The sequence below is a fragment of the Gouania willdenowi genome, chromosome 13 (assembly GCF_900634775.1).
Source record: "Gouania willdenowi chromosome 13, fGouWil2.1, whole genome shotgun sequence".
NCBI classification, from domain to species: domain Eukaryota; kingdom Metazoa; phylum Chordata; class Actinopteri; order Blenniiformes; family Gobiesocidae; genus Gouania; species Gouania willdenowi.
In genome coordinates this window covers 268,349-282,827 of record NC_041056.1, presented here as the reverse complement: position 1 = coordinate 282,827, position 14,479 = coordinate 268,349, and the positions used below count along the sequence as shown (strand labels likewise).

At 37.6% G+C, this 14,479-nt stretch overlaps 1 protein-coding gene across 5 annotated transcripts in view; it reads right to left on the bottom strand.

Annotated features, from left to right (window-relative positions):
- Positions 1-5,894, bottom strand: part of rasgrp4 (RAS guanyl releasing protein 4) — a 35,099-nt gene extending 29,205 nt beyond the window's left edge. For 2 of the 5 annotated variants that reach the window (XM_028465353.1, XM_028465354.1), the window contains exon 1: positions 5,487-5,894. In XM_028465353.1, the coding sequence (XP_028321154.1) occupies positions 5,487-5,539 (53 nt within the window). In that variant the 5' untranslated portion in view covers positions 5,540-5,894. The remainder of the gene's footprint in view (positions 1-5,486) is intronic. The other 3 variants (XM_028465356.1, XM_028465355.1, XM_028465357.1) reach the window with 3 other exon arrangements.
- Positions 5,895-14,479: the final 8,585 nt, after the last annotated feature.

Below are 14,479 nucleotides of genomic sequence, written 5' to 3'. Positions count from 1 at the left end.
GAGATTAGAGAAATTACTTGGAATCACAGGGACTGCCCTAAACTGGTTTAAGTCCTACCTATCTGATAGGTACCAGTTTGTACACATGAATAATAAGTCTTCTGTGTACACTAAAGTAAGCTACGGGGTTCCTCAGAGCTCTGTGCTAGGTCCAATCCTCTTCTGTATCTATATGATCCCCCTTGGTAATGTTATGGGAAAATACTCTGTTAACTTTCACTGCTATGCTGATGATACCCAACTGTATGTATCAATGAAGCCAGGTGAGACAAATCAGCTATCTAAACTTGAGGCCTGTCTAAAGGACATTAGGGCCTGGATGGACCAAAATTTTCTTCTTCTCAACTCAGACAAGACTGAGGTCATTACTGGGCCCGTGACACCTTAGAGAAACCTATGCTAGCCTAACTGCCCTAGATGGCATTACTCTGGCACGAAGCACAACTGTTAGAAACCTTGGGGTTCTATTTGATCAGGATTTATCCTTCAACTCTCACATAAAACAAACTTCAAGAACTGCCTTCTTTCATCTCCGTAACATTGCTAAAATCAGATCTATCCTGTCTCAGGGCGACGCCGAAAAACTAGTCCATGCTTTTGTTACCTCTAGACTGGATTATTGTAATTCTCTTTTAGCAGGCTGCCCGAGCAAGTCGCTTAAGACACTTCAGCTGGTTCAAAATGCTGCAGCACGTGTACTGACTAAAACTAGGAGAAGAGATCACATTACTCCTGTATTAGCCTCTCTGCATTGGCTTCCCATAAAATATAGAATAGAATTCAAGATTCTTCTTCTCACTTATAAAGCCCTAAATGGACAGGCACCAGTCTATCTCAAGGAGCTTGTAGTGCCATACAATCCCCCCAGAACACTACGCTCTCAAAATGCTGGACTACTCGTTGTTCCATTTGTCTCTAAAAGTAGTATAGGAGGAAGAGCTTTCAGTTATCAGGCCCCACTTCTCTGGAACCATCTACCAACCACGGTTCGGGGGGCAGACACCCTCTCTACCTTTAAGGTTAGGCTCAAAACATTCCTCTTTGGTAAAGCTTTTAGCTAGGAACCAGCTCATAGCTCATAATTAAGATGCAATAGGCATAGACTGCCGGGGGGGGGGGTCTGGCATGCTCGGTTGGAGAGAGGTTGGAGAGGGCGTTAAGAGAGAGGTCATTTAGGTTAGAGAGGGACCGGAGAGGGTCCCATTACTCTCTCAAACACTCCCTCTATGTCTGCTTCTTCCCTTGTGTGTTTGCTCCTGTTCTCCTTCTGGCTTTTGTCTTGCAGGTCCGTGGGATCCTCAGTGTGGAGTTACAGAGTCTCAACAACTCTGTCTCCACCCTTTCCTCTGCACACACCCAACACAGCATAACGTGGATGGCTGTTCATCATAGGAATGGGATCCACACAAGGTTCCTGCTGCTTAACAGAAGGTTTTCCTTGCCGCCATGATGAATTCATGTTGGGTGTGGGATACATATGTATGTGTATATACGTATATATGCATATGTGTGTATCCATAAAATGAAGAATCTGTCCTTAAGACTGCTCTACTGTAAAGTGTCTTGAGATACCATTGGTTATGATTTGGCGCTATACAAATAACGATTGATTGATAAGATTGATTGATTGATTGACACAGCTAAGGAGCTGTAAACACACGAGGGATAGAGAAGAAGATGGTTTAGACCTAAACATGGAGCTCTGAATAGATTGTTTGAAACCATCAGACACTGGTGAGTCTATTAGAGACACGTTTCCAACCCGTTCAATTCTCCATCTGGAAAACTGTAGATTCTCTGTGGTGCTGTGCATGGAAGCTAAGCGCTGACCACTCGGTTCAAAGGTAAAAAAATATTTTTGTTTTTTTAAAAAAGACAGCCGAATTGTACATAATACTTTAATTTTCTGATTGGCTCTACAATGTCTATGGAGTTCTGTTATCAGCGTCTCAAACATTCACGGTAACACACAAGGTATTTATTTATTTGATGCGCGTTCACGGAGTCGGATGTAGACACACACACACACACAGTATTTATAATAAAAATATACTAAATGAGTAAAATAAAACAAAAACTAAACAATATTTATACACAAAATAACTCCCGAATCACTACAATGGCAACAAAAACAATAATTGTACAAATAATGCACTAAAACACAACAGGAAGATACAAAAATACACATAATGATTCCAAAAAACATACAATACAGAAAAATACACTAAACAAAAAAATATAAAAGTGAGTAAAAAAAACAAAAACAACAAACACATTTATCATGCTCATATCTCATAGAATTAAACCAAGAAAATTGCACCCACATTTCGCACCCGCAAATGCACATAATCCACATAAATGCATCCTTCCGACGGGCACTGTACTAGTTACTATAACTACTACTATTACTACTACTACTACTATAATTACTACTACTACCACAATTACTATTACTACTGTTACTACTACTATTACTCCTACTACCACTATTACTACTACTACTACTACTATTATAACTACTATTACTAATATTACTACTACTGCTACTACTATTACTACTATTACTATTACCACTATTACTACTATTACTACTACTACCACTATTACTACTACTACTACTATTATAACTACTATTACTAATATTACTACTACTGCTACTACTATTACTACTATTACTATTACCACTATTACTACTATTACTACTACTACCACTATTACTACTACTACTACTATTATAACTACTATTACTAATATTACTACTACTGCTACTACTATTACTACTATTACTATTACCACTATTACTACTATTACTACTACTACCACTATTACTACTACTACTACTATTATAACTACTATTACTCCTATTACTACTACTGCTACTACTATTACTATTACCACTATTACTACTACTATTACCACTATTACTACTACTACCACTATTACTACTACTACTATTACTCCTACTATTATTACTACTACTACTATTACTTCTACTACCACTATAATTATTACTATTACTACTATAACTACTACTATTACTATTACTATAACTACTACTACTATTACTACCACTATTACTACTACGACTACTATTACCTTATTTACTACTACTGATACTACTACTACTATTACTCCTACTACCACTATTACTTCTACCTTATTTACTATTACTACTACTACTATTACCATTACCACTACTCCTACTACCTTATTTACTATTACTACTACTACTATTACCACTACTCCTACTACCTTATTTACTAATACTACTACTACTAAAACTACTACTATTACTACTACTCCTACTACCTTATTTACTATTACTACTACTACTATTACTACTACTACTAAAACTACTACTATTACTACTCCATTTTGTGTATTTTTTGTTGTGGGTTTTTTCTGTAATTTTGTAAATTTTTAGTCCTTTTGTCTATTTTTGTTATGTGTGATTTTGTTATTTGGTATATTTTTATGTAAGTTTTGTGTATATTTGTTGTCATTTTGTGCATTTTTTTGTGTGTGTTTTAATGTGTTTTTGAAATTGTTTGTGTATTTTTGTTTTTATTTTCCTTTTGTTTAATATTCTCCTGTTTGATATTTTTTATTAATTTGGTTTATTTTTTGTAATTTTGTATATTTCATTTTGTGTTTTTTTGTTGTGCCTCTAGTTGCCCATTTGTGCCATATACATAGACATCTATAATATAGAGTATGTATTTATGGTGGATTGTTGGGGGATGTTTGTGACTTTAAATCCCTCCTAATCGTTGTCATAGTGACAAAACAATGATGGACGTCAACACATTATGAGTTCTTTCCTGTTGTTTCCTGTTTTTTTTTTCATGCCTTACAGGAATATATTGACTAAAGCACATGCGTGATGTCATTTTGAGGAAGTCGTTGTGTCACAGTCGCTGCTTTCTGGAAACCCTCCGTACTTCCTTTTCCTCCTTAACTTCTCCCTTTCTCTCTCTTCCTTTATCCCAACAGAGACATTTGGGGAACACCCCCCTTTCTCCCCCCCTCCCTTTGGGTTATGTAAATTCCTCTCTTTCTTTCCATAATTGATTAATTGAAGCCTGAGCTTTGCTCCTCCTCCTCCCCCTACACCCCGCCTTCTTCTTCCCTCAGCAGCTCCTGCAACAGTTCATTCATTCATTCATACATACAAGTGAACCTTCCTCTTGTGTTAGCTTTCTGTTAGCATCTCTAATGCTAACATGTCCTAAATCAGCTGTAAAATACATTAAAATCTAAATTTATTATCTAATTTATTTCCTATCTATTGATTACCTTGTTAGGCTTCCTAATCAATGAATATAAAGGTTTAATATTTATTGTGTGGGTGTTTGAGCCTTTTTGTGTCAGTGTACCCCAAGATTAATTTATTTTTAAATGTTAAAATGTGGGAAAGCTTAATATGAAGCATATTTTAATAATTATGTAGAACTGTACATAGAACTCCAGCTGTCATTGGGCTTTAGGTGGTGGTACACCCTGGACAGAGCGCCAGTCCATCACGAGGCAACACAGACTCAAATTCACTCCATTCAACCTGACAGTCATGTCTTTTGAACTGTGGGAGGAAACCAGAACACCAGGAGGAAAGTCAGGGAAGCATGAGGAGAACATGCAAACACCACACAAAGTGTTCACCTCAGGGCTTGAACCCAGGACCTTCTTGCCGTGAAGTGGACCTGCTAACCACTAAGCCACCGTATGCCCCTAAACCTTAATGTATTATTAAAAAAGAAGACGACGCAGAAGTCAAGGAAACTTCAAAGGAAAGAAGAAGACTGAGACTGGACAGTCCACACATGTCAGGAGATCAAAGTAGGAGATCTAAGTAATAGTTATCTGATTAAATGAAACCTTAACATATTGTTTAAAAATAATCTTACTGGAATTATTACTCAGAAGTCAAGGAAACATCAAAGGACACATCAAAGCGATCAGCAGATGCCACTGATGAAGACTGGCAGTTGACAGTTGAAAAATGTCAGGAGATCATTCTGCAAATTTCCCCTTTGCAAGACTAATAAAAGTTACATTTATCAAAGTAGATTTCCTGAGAAACAGTTATCTCAATCAGCGATTCTCAACTGGTGGGTTGGGGACAGCTGGTCAAAAATAAATAAATTATTAATCTCTCTCATGTTGGATTTGTCTTTTATTTTGAAAGATTTTTTTTCTTTTGACAGACATGCTGTGAAGTGCAATGTGGGTCCCAGGGTGAGACCAGTTAAGAACCCCTGGTCTAAATTAAGGAACCCTTAACATATCACTTAAAAAGAAGACAAAGATCATCTTGCTGGAATTATTATGCAGAAGAAGAAGCAGCTGATTTTCTGCTCTGACATGTAGGAACTCAGGCTGCAGCTTGTTCTCCACAGACCAAAGCAGAAAAACACTCAACTAAACCACCACCATCGTCTCACATTCCTACTGACACACACACACACACACACACACTTTATTATTACCTTTTGGGCTTGTTCATGGCAGAGATGTGTCTGGTCCAGGGTGGATCAGGCATGTGAGAGCGTGCTGCTACTGCTCCATGGTTGACCTGTTCTCCTCTGTTCTCTGTGTGTTTATACACCACAGACGGCTTCAACTCTGCTTATCAAACCACTTTGTGAGTGTCACTCCACCTCCTCGCTCTGTTTTCTGCTTGTCTGAAGAACAAGAACAAGACTTCTATCTACCACAGATCTGCAACAGGCTCCACGCTGGTTTCCTCTTTAAAAAAAACTAAAATAAACTAAAGAGTTGTAAGTGTTTTACCAGAAACACCTCATTCACCGTCTCTGCAACACAAACAAGTGTCGGCATCATGGATGGTGGAGGAACTGGCTCTGACTGATAGGGGAACTCACATCAGTTTCTGTGTGTGTGCGTGTGTCTCTGTGTGTGTGTGTGTCTGTGTGTGTGTGAGTCACACATGCAGTACCAAAGAGGCCGAGGTGTTAAACTCATTTCAATGCAGAGTTATTGTTGAGAGGCGTGGTTTGACCTCAAGTGTAGCAAATGAGAAGAATCATATGTGTGTGTGTATATATGTATATATACGTATATATGTAGATATATGTATACGTATATATACGTGTATATATGTATATATACGTATATATGTAGATATATGTATACGTATATATACGTGTATATATGTATATATACGTATATATGTAGATATATGTATACGTATATATACGTGTATATATATGTATATATACATATATATGTATATATACGTATATATATGTATATATACATATATATATGTATCTTGGTTCAGTTTAGGTTTAGTTTAGTTGAGTTGTTTCCAAACATTTGTGACGACCCCCAAAAGAGACTTTTTTAATCTAGAATAATTTTTTAATCATTTTGGTTTTACTGAATTATGGTTAGGGTTAAGGATTAGGGTTAAGGATTAGGGTTGAGGATTAGGGTTAAGGATTAGGGTTGAGGATTATTCGATCCAGCTCAGATATTGTTATAGAGCGTTTTATTTGACATAGATTTATATTTGAGAAAGTGAAGATTGTGTTTTAAATTTTTAAAATAGTTGTTTTTTTTCTATCAATCTTCTCATACTATCTAATGTGAACACACTACATACTAACTATGATGTCAGACTTATGAGTTGTACGTTAGTATGATATTTACAACACAGCCAAAGTCAGTCTACAATCACAGCTTTGAGTACTACATTTAAGAAACAGATTTTTGTTTTTCTAAATCACTATTTTTTTTACCCTATTTAAATTCCAGGTGACCACACATGGGGTTCGACCCCAAGGTTGAAAAACCCTGGTTTAGTTGATTGAAATGCACACTACAGGCTGGAGCTGATCTCTCTCAGTTAAACACATAGTAACCTTATTATTAATATGTATTTCTCGCTTTTTAAAACCACAATTGAATGAATAATTTAATAAATCAAGCAATGAATGAATAGTAAATTACACAAAGGCTTTGTTAATATATATAACTAGACTTATGCAGTCTTGCTATTGATTTTGAAATGTTTTCATTGATGAAATTGATATGTTGTTTCCATGTTCATTTTGCACGGATTTTGTAGCTTTTCTTACATATATTTTCATGATGGTTATAAAATGATGTTAAAATAATGTAAAAAATTATTCTGGGTGTTAATACTGTGCTTTTCTTTTTGTACTCTGGGAATCCTTGCTGTGTGTAATTCCACTGTTGTTCCACTAAAATCTGGTCCATCATCCTAATTTCCTCCTCTTCTTCTCACCTCTCCTCCTCAACCCCTCGCTGTCATTTCTCAGGACGACCACACAGAGACGCAGTGTTTGTGTTGGTGCAGCTGGAGCTTCATCCTCAAAGGCATCCTTGTCTCATCACAGCCAAAAGGGAAGAAGCAGCCAATCATTCAGCCTGCAGAGGTGCTTCCTGAGGCTCTGAGTGGGAGAGATGAACAACACACACAGGTCCAAAAAACAAGGTATCACTGAAGAAGAGAGTGTGTCAGAGTTCTAAAAGCTTTAATGTCACTTCCTGACAGTGTGCTAATCTTACTGTAACATTAAGCAACACTTGGTGAAAACAGGAAACCTGCAATCAGCTGCTAAACATGTTTCACACTGAGCAGTGAAGTCTGCTAACGTTGTTTCTAAAGTCTAAACTGTCAATTTATTCATTTGTATTTTTATTTAAAATTTGCAAAAGTAGATTATTAAACACAGGATATGTTAAGGTTTCATTTATTCAGACTACTTTTTTCAAAAAAAAAAGTCATCTCCTGACATGTTTCCATTGCCAACTGTCAGTCTTCCTCAGAGGTATCCAGTGATTGCTTTGATGTATCCCTAAGAGTTAATTCATAAGGAAAGCATCAAAGCATCTACTGATCACTTTCATGTGTCTTTATGAGCTATTTTCTGGGATTTCTTGAGCCACACCCCCTGTTAGGATGTGGCGTGGCCCAAGGGTTGCCCCGCCCCCTTCGGAGGGGCAAAGTATGATATTTATAGTCAAGTTCATAGATTTGATATTTTTTTACTACTTGAAAACAGCTTTGTGAGAACTTCCTTGTAAAGTAGATATAAAGTAAAATGTTCATAGTATTAAATTTCATAGAGAGACTGTTTCATCCAGAAACCCCCGTAGTTAGCTAGCTCGTTTAAAACACGTACACTTTTTTAACCATGACTCTTAAAAGAATCGGAATTGGGAATCGTTAGGAAGCAGAATCAAAACAAGGAATGGGAACCTGGTTGGTAAGATTTAAAGTTCACACATCATACTATTTATTTTCACCATCATCTCCATTTGTTCTAAGAAATCCAAAAACCTAATATTAGTTTATTTTCCTGTTTTCTAGAGTTTTATCCTCTGAAAAGTCACTTTCTGACCAACTCTGCACAAACAGGCTGATTTACATCCAACGTATGCATATTCATGAGTGGGCGTGTCTATAGACGGGACACTGACTTCCTCCTCCCCCCACGGTGACGTAGGGTCAGAGGATGGCCCACCCTCCTCCCACCCACTCTGTAGCTGAGCTCATGCTGCTTTATAAACACAGAGTGTGGGGGCGGGGCCTTCACCTGTACATACATAGACTGTAGAAAATACATAGATAGCACTGTATGAGTGAATGGGTCAGTATCTCTGGTCTTTGGAGAGAGCAGACGTGTTTTCATTCGCTCCGATAACACAACCTTGGCTACAGCTGAACAGCCTGAAAAATTGGGCCCAAGACTGAAGGAAAATGGTGAAAAAACCGCAGGGAGGCCCTTCAGAACCCAATTCGGGTTTGGAAGAGGTCAAGGAGATGATACGCGAGGGTCTACAAAACCTATCTGCCGAGATAAAGTCGTTGGAAAAGACGCTGGAAAACTCACTGGAAAACCTACAAAGCGAAGCAAAGGTACTGAAAGAAAAGAATGAAAGAAATGCTGAAGAGATAAAATTGTTGAACGCCAGGGTTGAACAGCTGGAACAAAAGGAAAGAGAGAAAGATGTCATCATCACAGGCCTAAAGATAAAACCCAGGAGTTACGCGAGTGACGAAGAAACAAAATCGATTGAACAACAGGTCATTGACTACCTGAAGTTAAAGGACATTGTCCTGAACCCTGACAACATCAACTCCTGCCATCTCCTGCCAAAGAGAAATGATAACAGAGCTGTAAAAATAACCTTCACGAATATGAAATTCAAAGGAGAACTACTGAAGCAAGGAAGAAAGCTGAAGGAAACTAAGGTTTTTATTAATGAAAGCCTGACAAAAAAAAATGCAAACATCGCATGGAAGGCACGCCAAATAAAAAAAGGAGGAAAGATTCTAAAGACGTGGACAAGGAACTGCAGGATTTACATCACACCACTGGGAGAAGAGAACGGAAAACCAATCCTCATCAAAACGATGGAAGACTTGGGAAAATACGAAGGATCCACCTAAACAACAACATTAGTGATGGTAATCATGGATATGGACCCAGATCTATATAAACACTGGAAACAAAACTCAGACTGTGATTATTTTACGGAGACTAAATTAAATGTGGAAACCAAGAGTAAAAAAGGTCTGTCATTTATTCATTTCAATTGCTAGGTGGTGGGGTGATTAAGGATTACATTAAATTTAAATTCAAAGTGTTTATTGTCATATGTGCAGTTAGAAACAATTTTTCCTGTACAATGAAATTACTACCTTGCTTATGAACTAAGATATAATAATGTGTTTATACAAGTTAAATCTAACAGTAGAAAATACAACACTGCCAATAGAACTAACAACAGCTGGATTAACCTTGATATAGAGACAAAACAAGCTGCAAACTTGTGTGTCCAAAAGAGACATTCCCGAGTGGTGACATTATGGATGAAAAGGGAAAAACCTTCCAAACACCTTCGAAAGAGGAACTATTCTTGAACTGGAGGAATGCTAACAACGTCTGGCAGGGAACAAGGCCAACAAGAACAACGATAGAGAGGAGGAGGAATAAAAAAAAAAAAGACAACACTGACTACAGATGAGAATACACAAAAAAGGACTGTTCAGAACAACTCAAGAATGTTTGACCAGAGAGACAAGTAAACCCATGTACATTTGCGATGGTAAAACGGGACGGGACCTAGATAAGCAAACTGCTTCTCTCGTCTCCTTTTTCGGCATGTACAAAAAAAAAAAAAATGTAAAAAAAAAAAAAAAAGGGAATGTAACCATGTCGGAAATAAACTGAATAAATAAAAAAATAAATAAAATGTAGAATCCTGAAATGCTCACCTTTGTGGGCGTGTCTGTTTACATGTCAATCACAGCAGAGAGCTTCCTGGAGGCGTGGCTTCTCCAGCTCAGTGCCACATCAAATTCATCATCAAAGTGTGAACGTGTCATCAAATAGTAGTGATGTGTTTGTGTTCACCCTGTATTAAGAAAGTAGTAAATCATCCTCTGACTAATGATTGATGGAATCAATAATAACACTTTATCATGTTTAAAGTACAGAAATGTTCATTTAGTGTAACATGGACCCTTAAATGATGCCCAACCCTAGCGCTGATACTGTGTGAACTGTGGGTTTTATACTGGTTGCTGTGCTTCAATCGACTGATTTGATTGGTTGTTTGGTAAAATGGTCAATGCCATTCCCTTACCTCTGCTCTGTCAAACATCCTTCACCACTGGTGCACACCTGTCCCATTCCCAATGTTGTTTCATTGGCTCAGCAAAGTAGGGGGTGTGTCCTCTTCCCTGAGTCAAGCCTAATGCTGACCAAACACCTTGACCTGGTCCATATCTGGCCCAGTGGTCTCCAACCTAGCATGTTCATCTGGCCCACATATCCCATGGAATGATGTCACTTCCTGTCTGCCACAACCAAGCCATCACAATGCCAGATGTCATCCAAGGACAGACTAAATAGATATGGTACCTTATACATGGGCCACTCTTGCCTCACATCCACATTAGTCGGTTAACGTTCCATAAATCATTAGTTTTATAGATAACTAGCACACATTTGCAGCATCAATTTTTGGCTCAGATCTGTTTTGTACGGGTCAGAAGAATGATGGTGGTGGATTGTTGTAAGCAGTGACGTGCCGTCAGGGTAGGCAAGGTAGGCAGTGCCTACCCAAGGGTGAATTGATATTTTGATTATTTAATTATAATTTTTTATTTATTTATTTTTTAAATTATAAATTATTTATTTTTCCATTTCCAATAGCCTACAGCACCTATAATTTTGAAAGTGTCCGCATTTTGTGCGTTTCATAGCCCAAATTACTAAACAGCGCTATTTCCTGGAACAGCTGCACAGTCTTTTTTTTTTTTTTTTTTTTTCGCTCCGCTGTAAGGCAGAGGGAGGCCACGCCCCCTCCCAAAGGCACGTCGCTCTTCTGCCTCCGTTCTCATTGCGTGATTTTACGTGTTTGTGCATGCTCAGTCAGGTCCCCAATGTGACATCCATTTACACGTAAAGGCAGCGTAGAGAGCTGCCTTTGGACGTAACCGTGCTATGCTAAATGCTATACGTAAGTTTCACAGCACATTAGTGAATTGATATCATGTGAACACTACTGCTACGTTCTCTAGCTAGTGGGCTGGATAACACTACAGTCAGGATGACAGCGCTAGAGACGATAAAGAAACTTTGTTTTGAGGAAAAACAACATCTTTTAAAAGATGGAGACCAACACCTGAGCTACCAGACCTTCAGCAAAGCTAAGGTCAGAACATTGTTGGTACTTTCTACAGTGAATGGAACAAAAGGAAGGATTGACTTTGTGGATGCTCCTCACTGAGGATGTTCTGAGTTGTTGTTGTTGTCATTTTCTCTGTTTCTGTGTTTCCAACACAAACAACAGATGTGCTGTCGTGTCATGAGATATATGTTGTTGGAGAGTATGGAGGCTATAGTAAATAATGTTTATGTTTCTTTAATGGTGTTTATGATGGTGATTTTGTTAGATGATAAATACTTGTTCGTGTGGATCTCGTTGGGTTTTTCCTTCCTTATTATGAATTTTATATTTTGATAAGCGCATTGAGATGATTTTGTTGTAAATTGCTTTATACAAATAAAATTGATTTGAATTGAATTAACACTTGACAGCAGAAACATATGAAATTGTCATTAATGGTCTCCATTTACAACGTGCCTACCCAACCCTAGTGGTCACGGCACGTCACTGGTTGTAAGATGTATGTTTTGATGGTGGTTGAGTCCAGGCAGTCCTTCCACTTCATCCACTCTATCGGCCACAGCCAATCACGGTCTACCAGGAGCTCAGCAGCACTAATGGTGGAGGAAGCCACCAAAACCTCTGCATCCAACTTCTACTGGACACACTTTAGTGTCCATTTGTCATTGAGCGCCTGCTGCCACGTCTGTATAGCACAATTTCTTGCACTCATTTGAATTTGAATTTATTTTGGCAGTCTTCAAAACGACAACAAAAAAACAGAACAAACTAACAGTAAATTGTCTAACTAATCACCTGGTGAAGGTTAAAGCTCACACACACACCTACACCATCACTAAAAATAATAACTAGGAAAATAATACTACTATTTTTAAAATACACATTCAATATATATTGTACACAAAGTTTTATATATACAATTTATACACTCACCTCAAACATATATACATATATGTACACACATATATATGTCATAATTATCAGATAGTATATTGTAATTATGACTTAAGAATGATTAATTATTATTATTTTATGTTTCCTAAGTTTTTTGGGCTTCCATACTAAGTCATAATTATGAGATACTAAGTGTTAATTATAAGATAAAATCATAAGTCATAATAATTATGACTTAGTATCTTAAAAGTGATCATAGCATCTCATAATTAATGTTATTGATGCAATAAAGTACTGTAATCTATGGAAGCACATTCCAGCCAATAAAAAAACCCCAAAAACTAGGAAAAGTAAAATAATAATAATAAAAAAATCTTGATTATGACTTAGTATCTCATAATTAAGATTTTATTATTATTATTTTACTTTTCCTATGGGCTTCCAATATAATCTCCTAATATGAAAAGAACACATTTTAGTTATAAAATAATTAAAAATGAAAATATGAGGATTAATATTTCCGATCAAAAAATGTGTTAGATTAGATAGAAAATAAATAAATAAATAAATCCGGTGTTATTTGTTGTTATTTTACTCTACCGCCCTCTGTCGGTAAAGCGCTGCACCTGCATCACAGGCTGATTAAGGAGTTCAGGAACAGGACTCAAACTCCCACAATGCACCGGGGGCTCCGCCTCAGGAGCGGTAAGCTCGTGCGAGACGCTGTGTTGCTGCTTCCTGAGTCCAAGTGTTCATCACCATCATCATCATCATCATCATCATCATCACCACCACCAGGCTCACACACACACACACACGGAGATGCTGGACACCCAGAGCGCGCTGACAGATGGAGGTAGGAACCGTGTGTGTGTGTGTGTGTGTGTGCGTCACGACCCTAGACTTTTAGATTTGATGTGGTCATTTCATAAAGAACACATATGTTGCTGTGGAAGTTCAAATAATAAAATGCACGAATTAAACCTAAAACTATCATTAAAGTGCATTTGATATTCAAAGGTATAAAGATTAAAACTATAATTAACATTAGTACATAGAACCTATAGGGCTGGGGCGATAAGTGTACGATAAGATATAATACACAATATTGTGATCTCGATATGATGATTTGAAATTTAAAAAAAAATTATATTTCAGATTTTTTTTACTGTATTTATAATCATAATATTTATTTAGATTTTGAACTTTGTCCTTATATATATATATATAATTTGGTATTTCCTCATGTCACTAATTCATTGATAAGTTTCTGGATGAGTTTTATTTTGATTCTTCTTCTTTGAGGTCATGTGAGACAATCAGACAGAACCATGTGTGGCCCAGATGACTTTTAGTTGGAGAAAGCTTAAAGTAAAAGGTTACAGTATAAATAATACATATTTGGAAAAAATAATGATAAATAAACAAAGTTCTCGTTCATAACATTCTTTTTGATGTCTCACTGTGGAATATAAGCCTCCATGTCGTATCTCAGCAGCCCTGTCTCATTACACCAATCCTGATTGGCTGCAGGTAGTCCTGCCTACTATAAGTAGAGTGGGCGGGGAATAGAGCGCCATTCATTAACGTCTCCTCACTCAGAGCGATGTCACGTTGCAGCAGCTCTCCACAGGTGGACCCTCATGGATTCCATCACCAGACACTGCTGTCAATATCTTTTTCTGTTTATTTGGACCACAGCAGGTCGTGAGATCACGCTGCTTTAACGCCCAACACGGCCATCGACAGTCGACCGCTGACACGTGTCTTTGGCTCGGCTCAACGCCAAACCACGGCTGTTGAGACCCAACATACCAGTTGGTCGCTCGGTGACAACACCGCCCTCGCCACCCCACGCGGTCACCAGGCGATGGGTGTCGGCCCTCCATTAGCT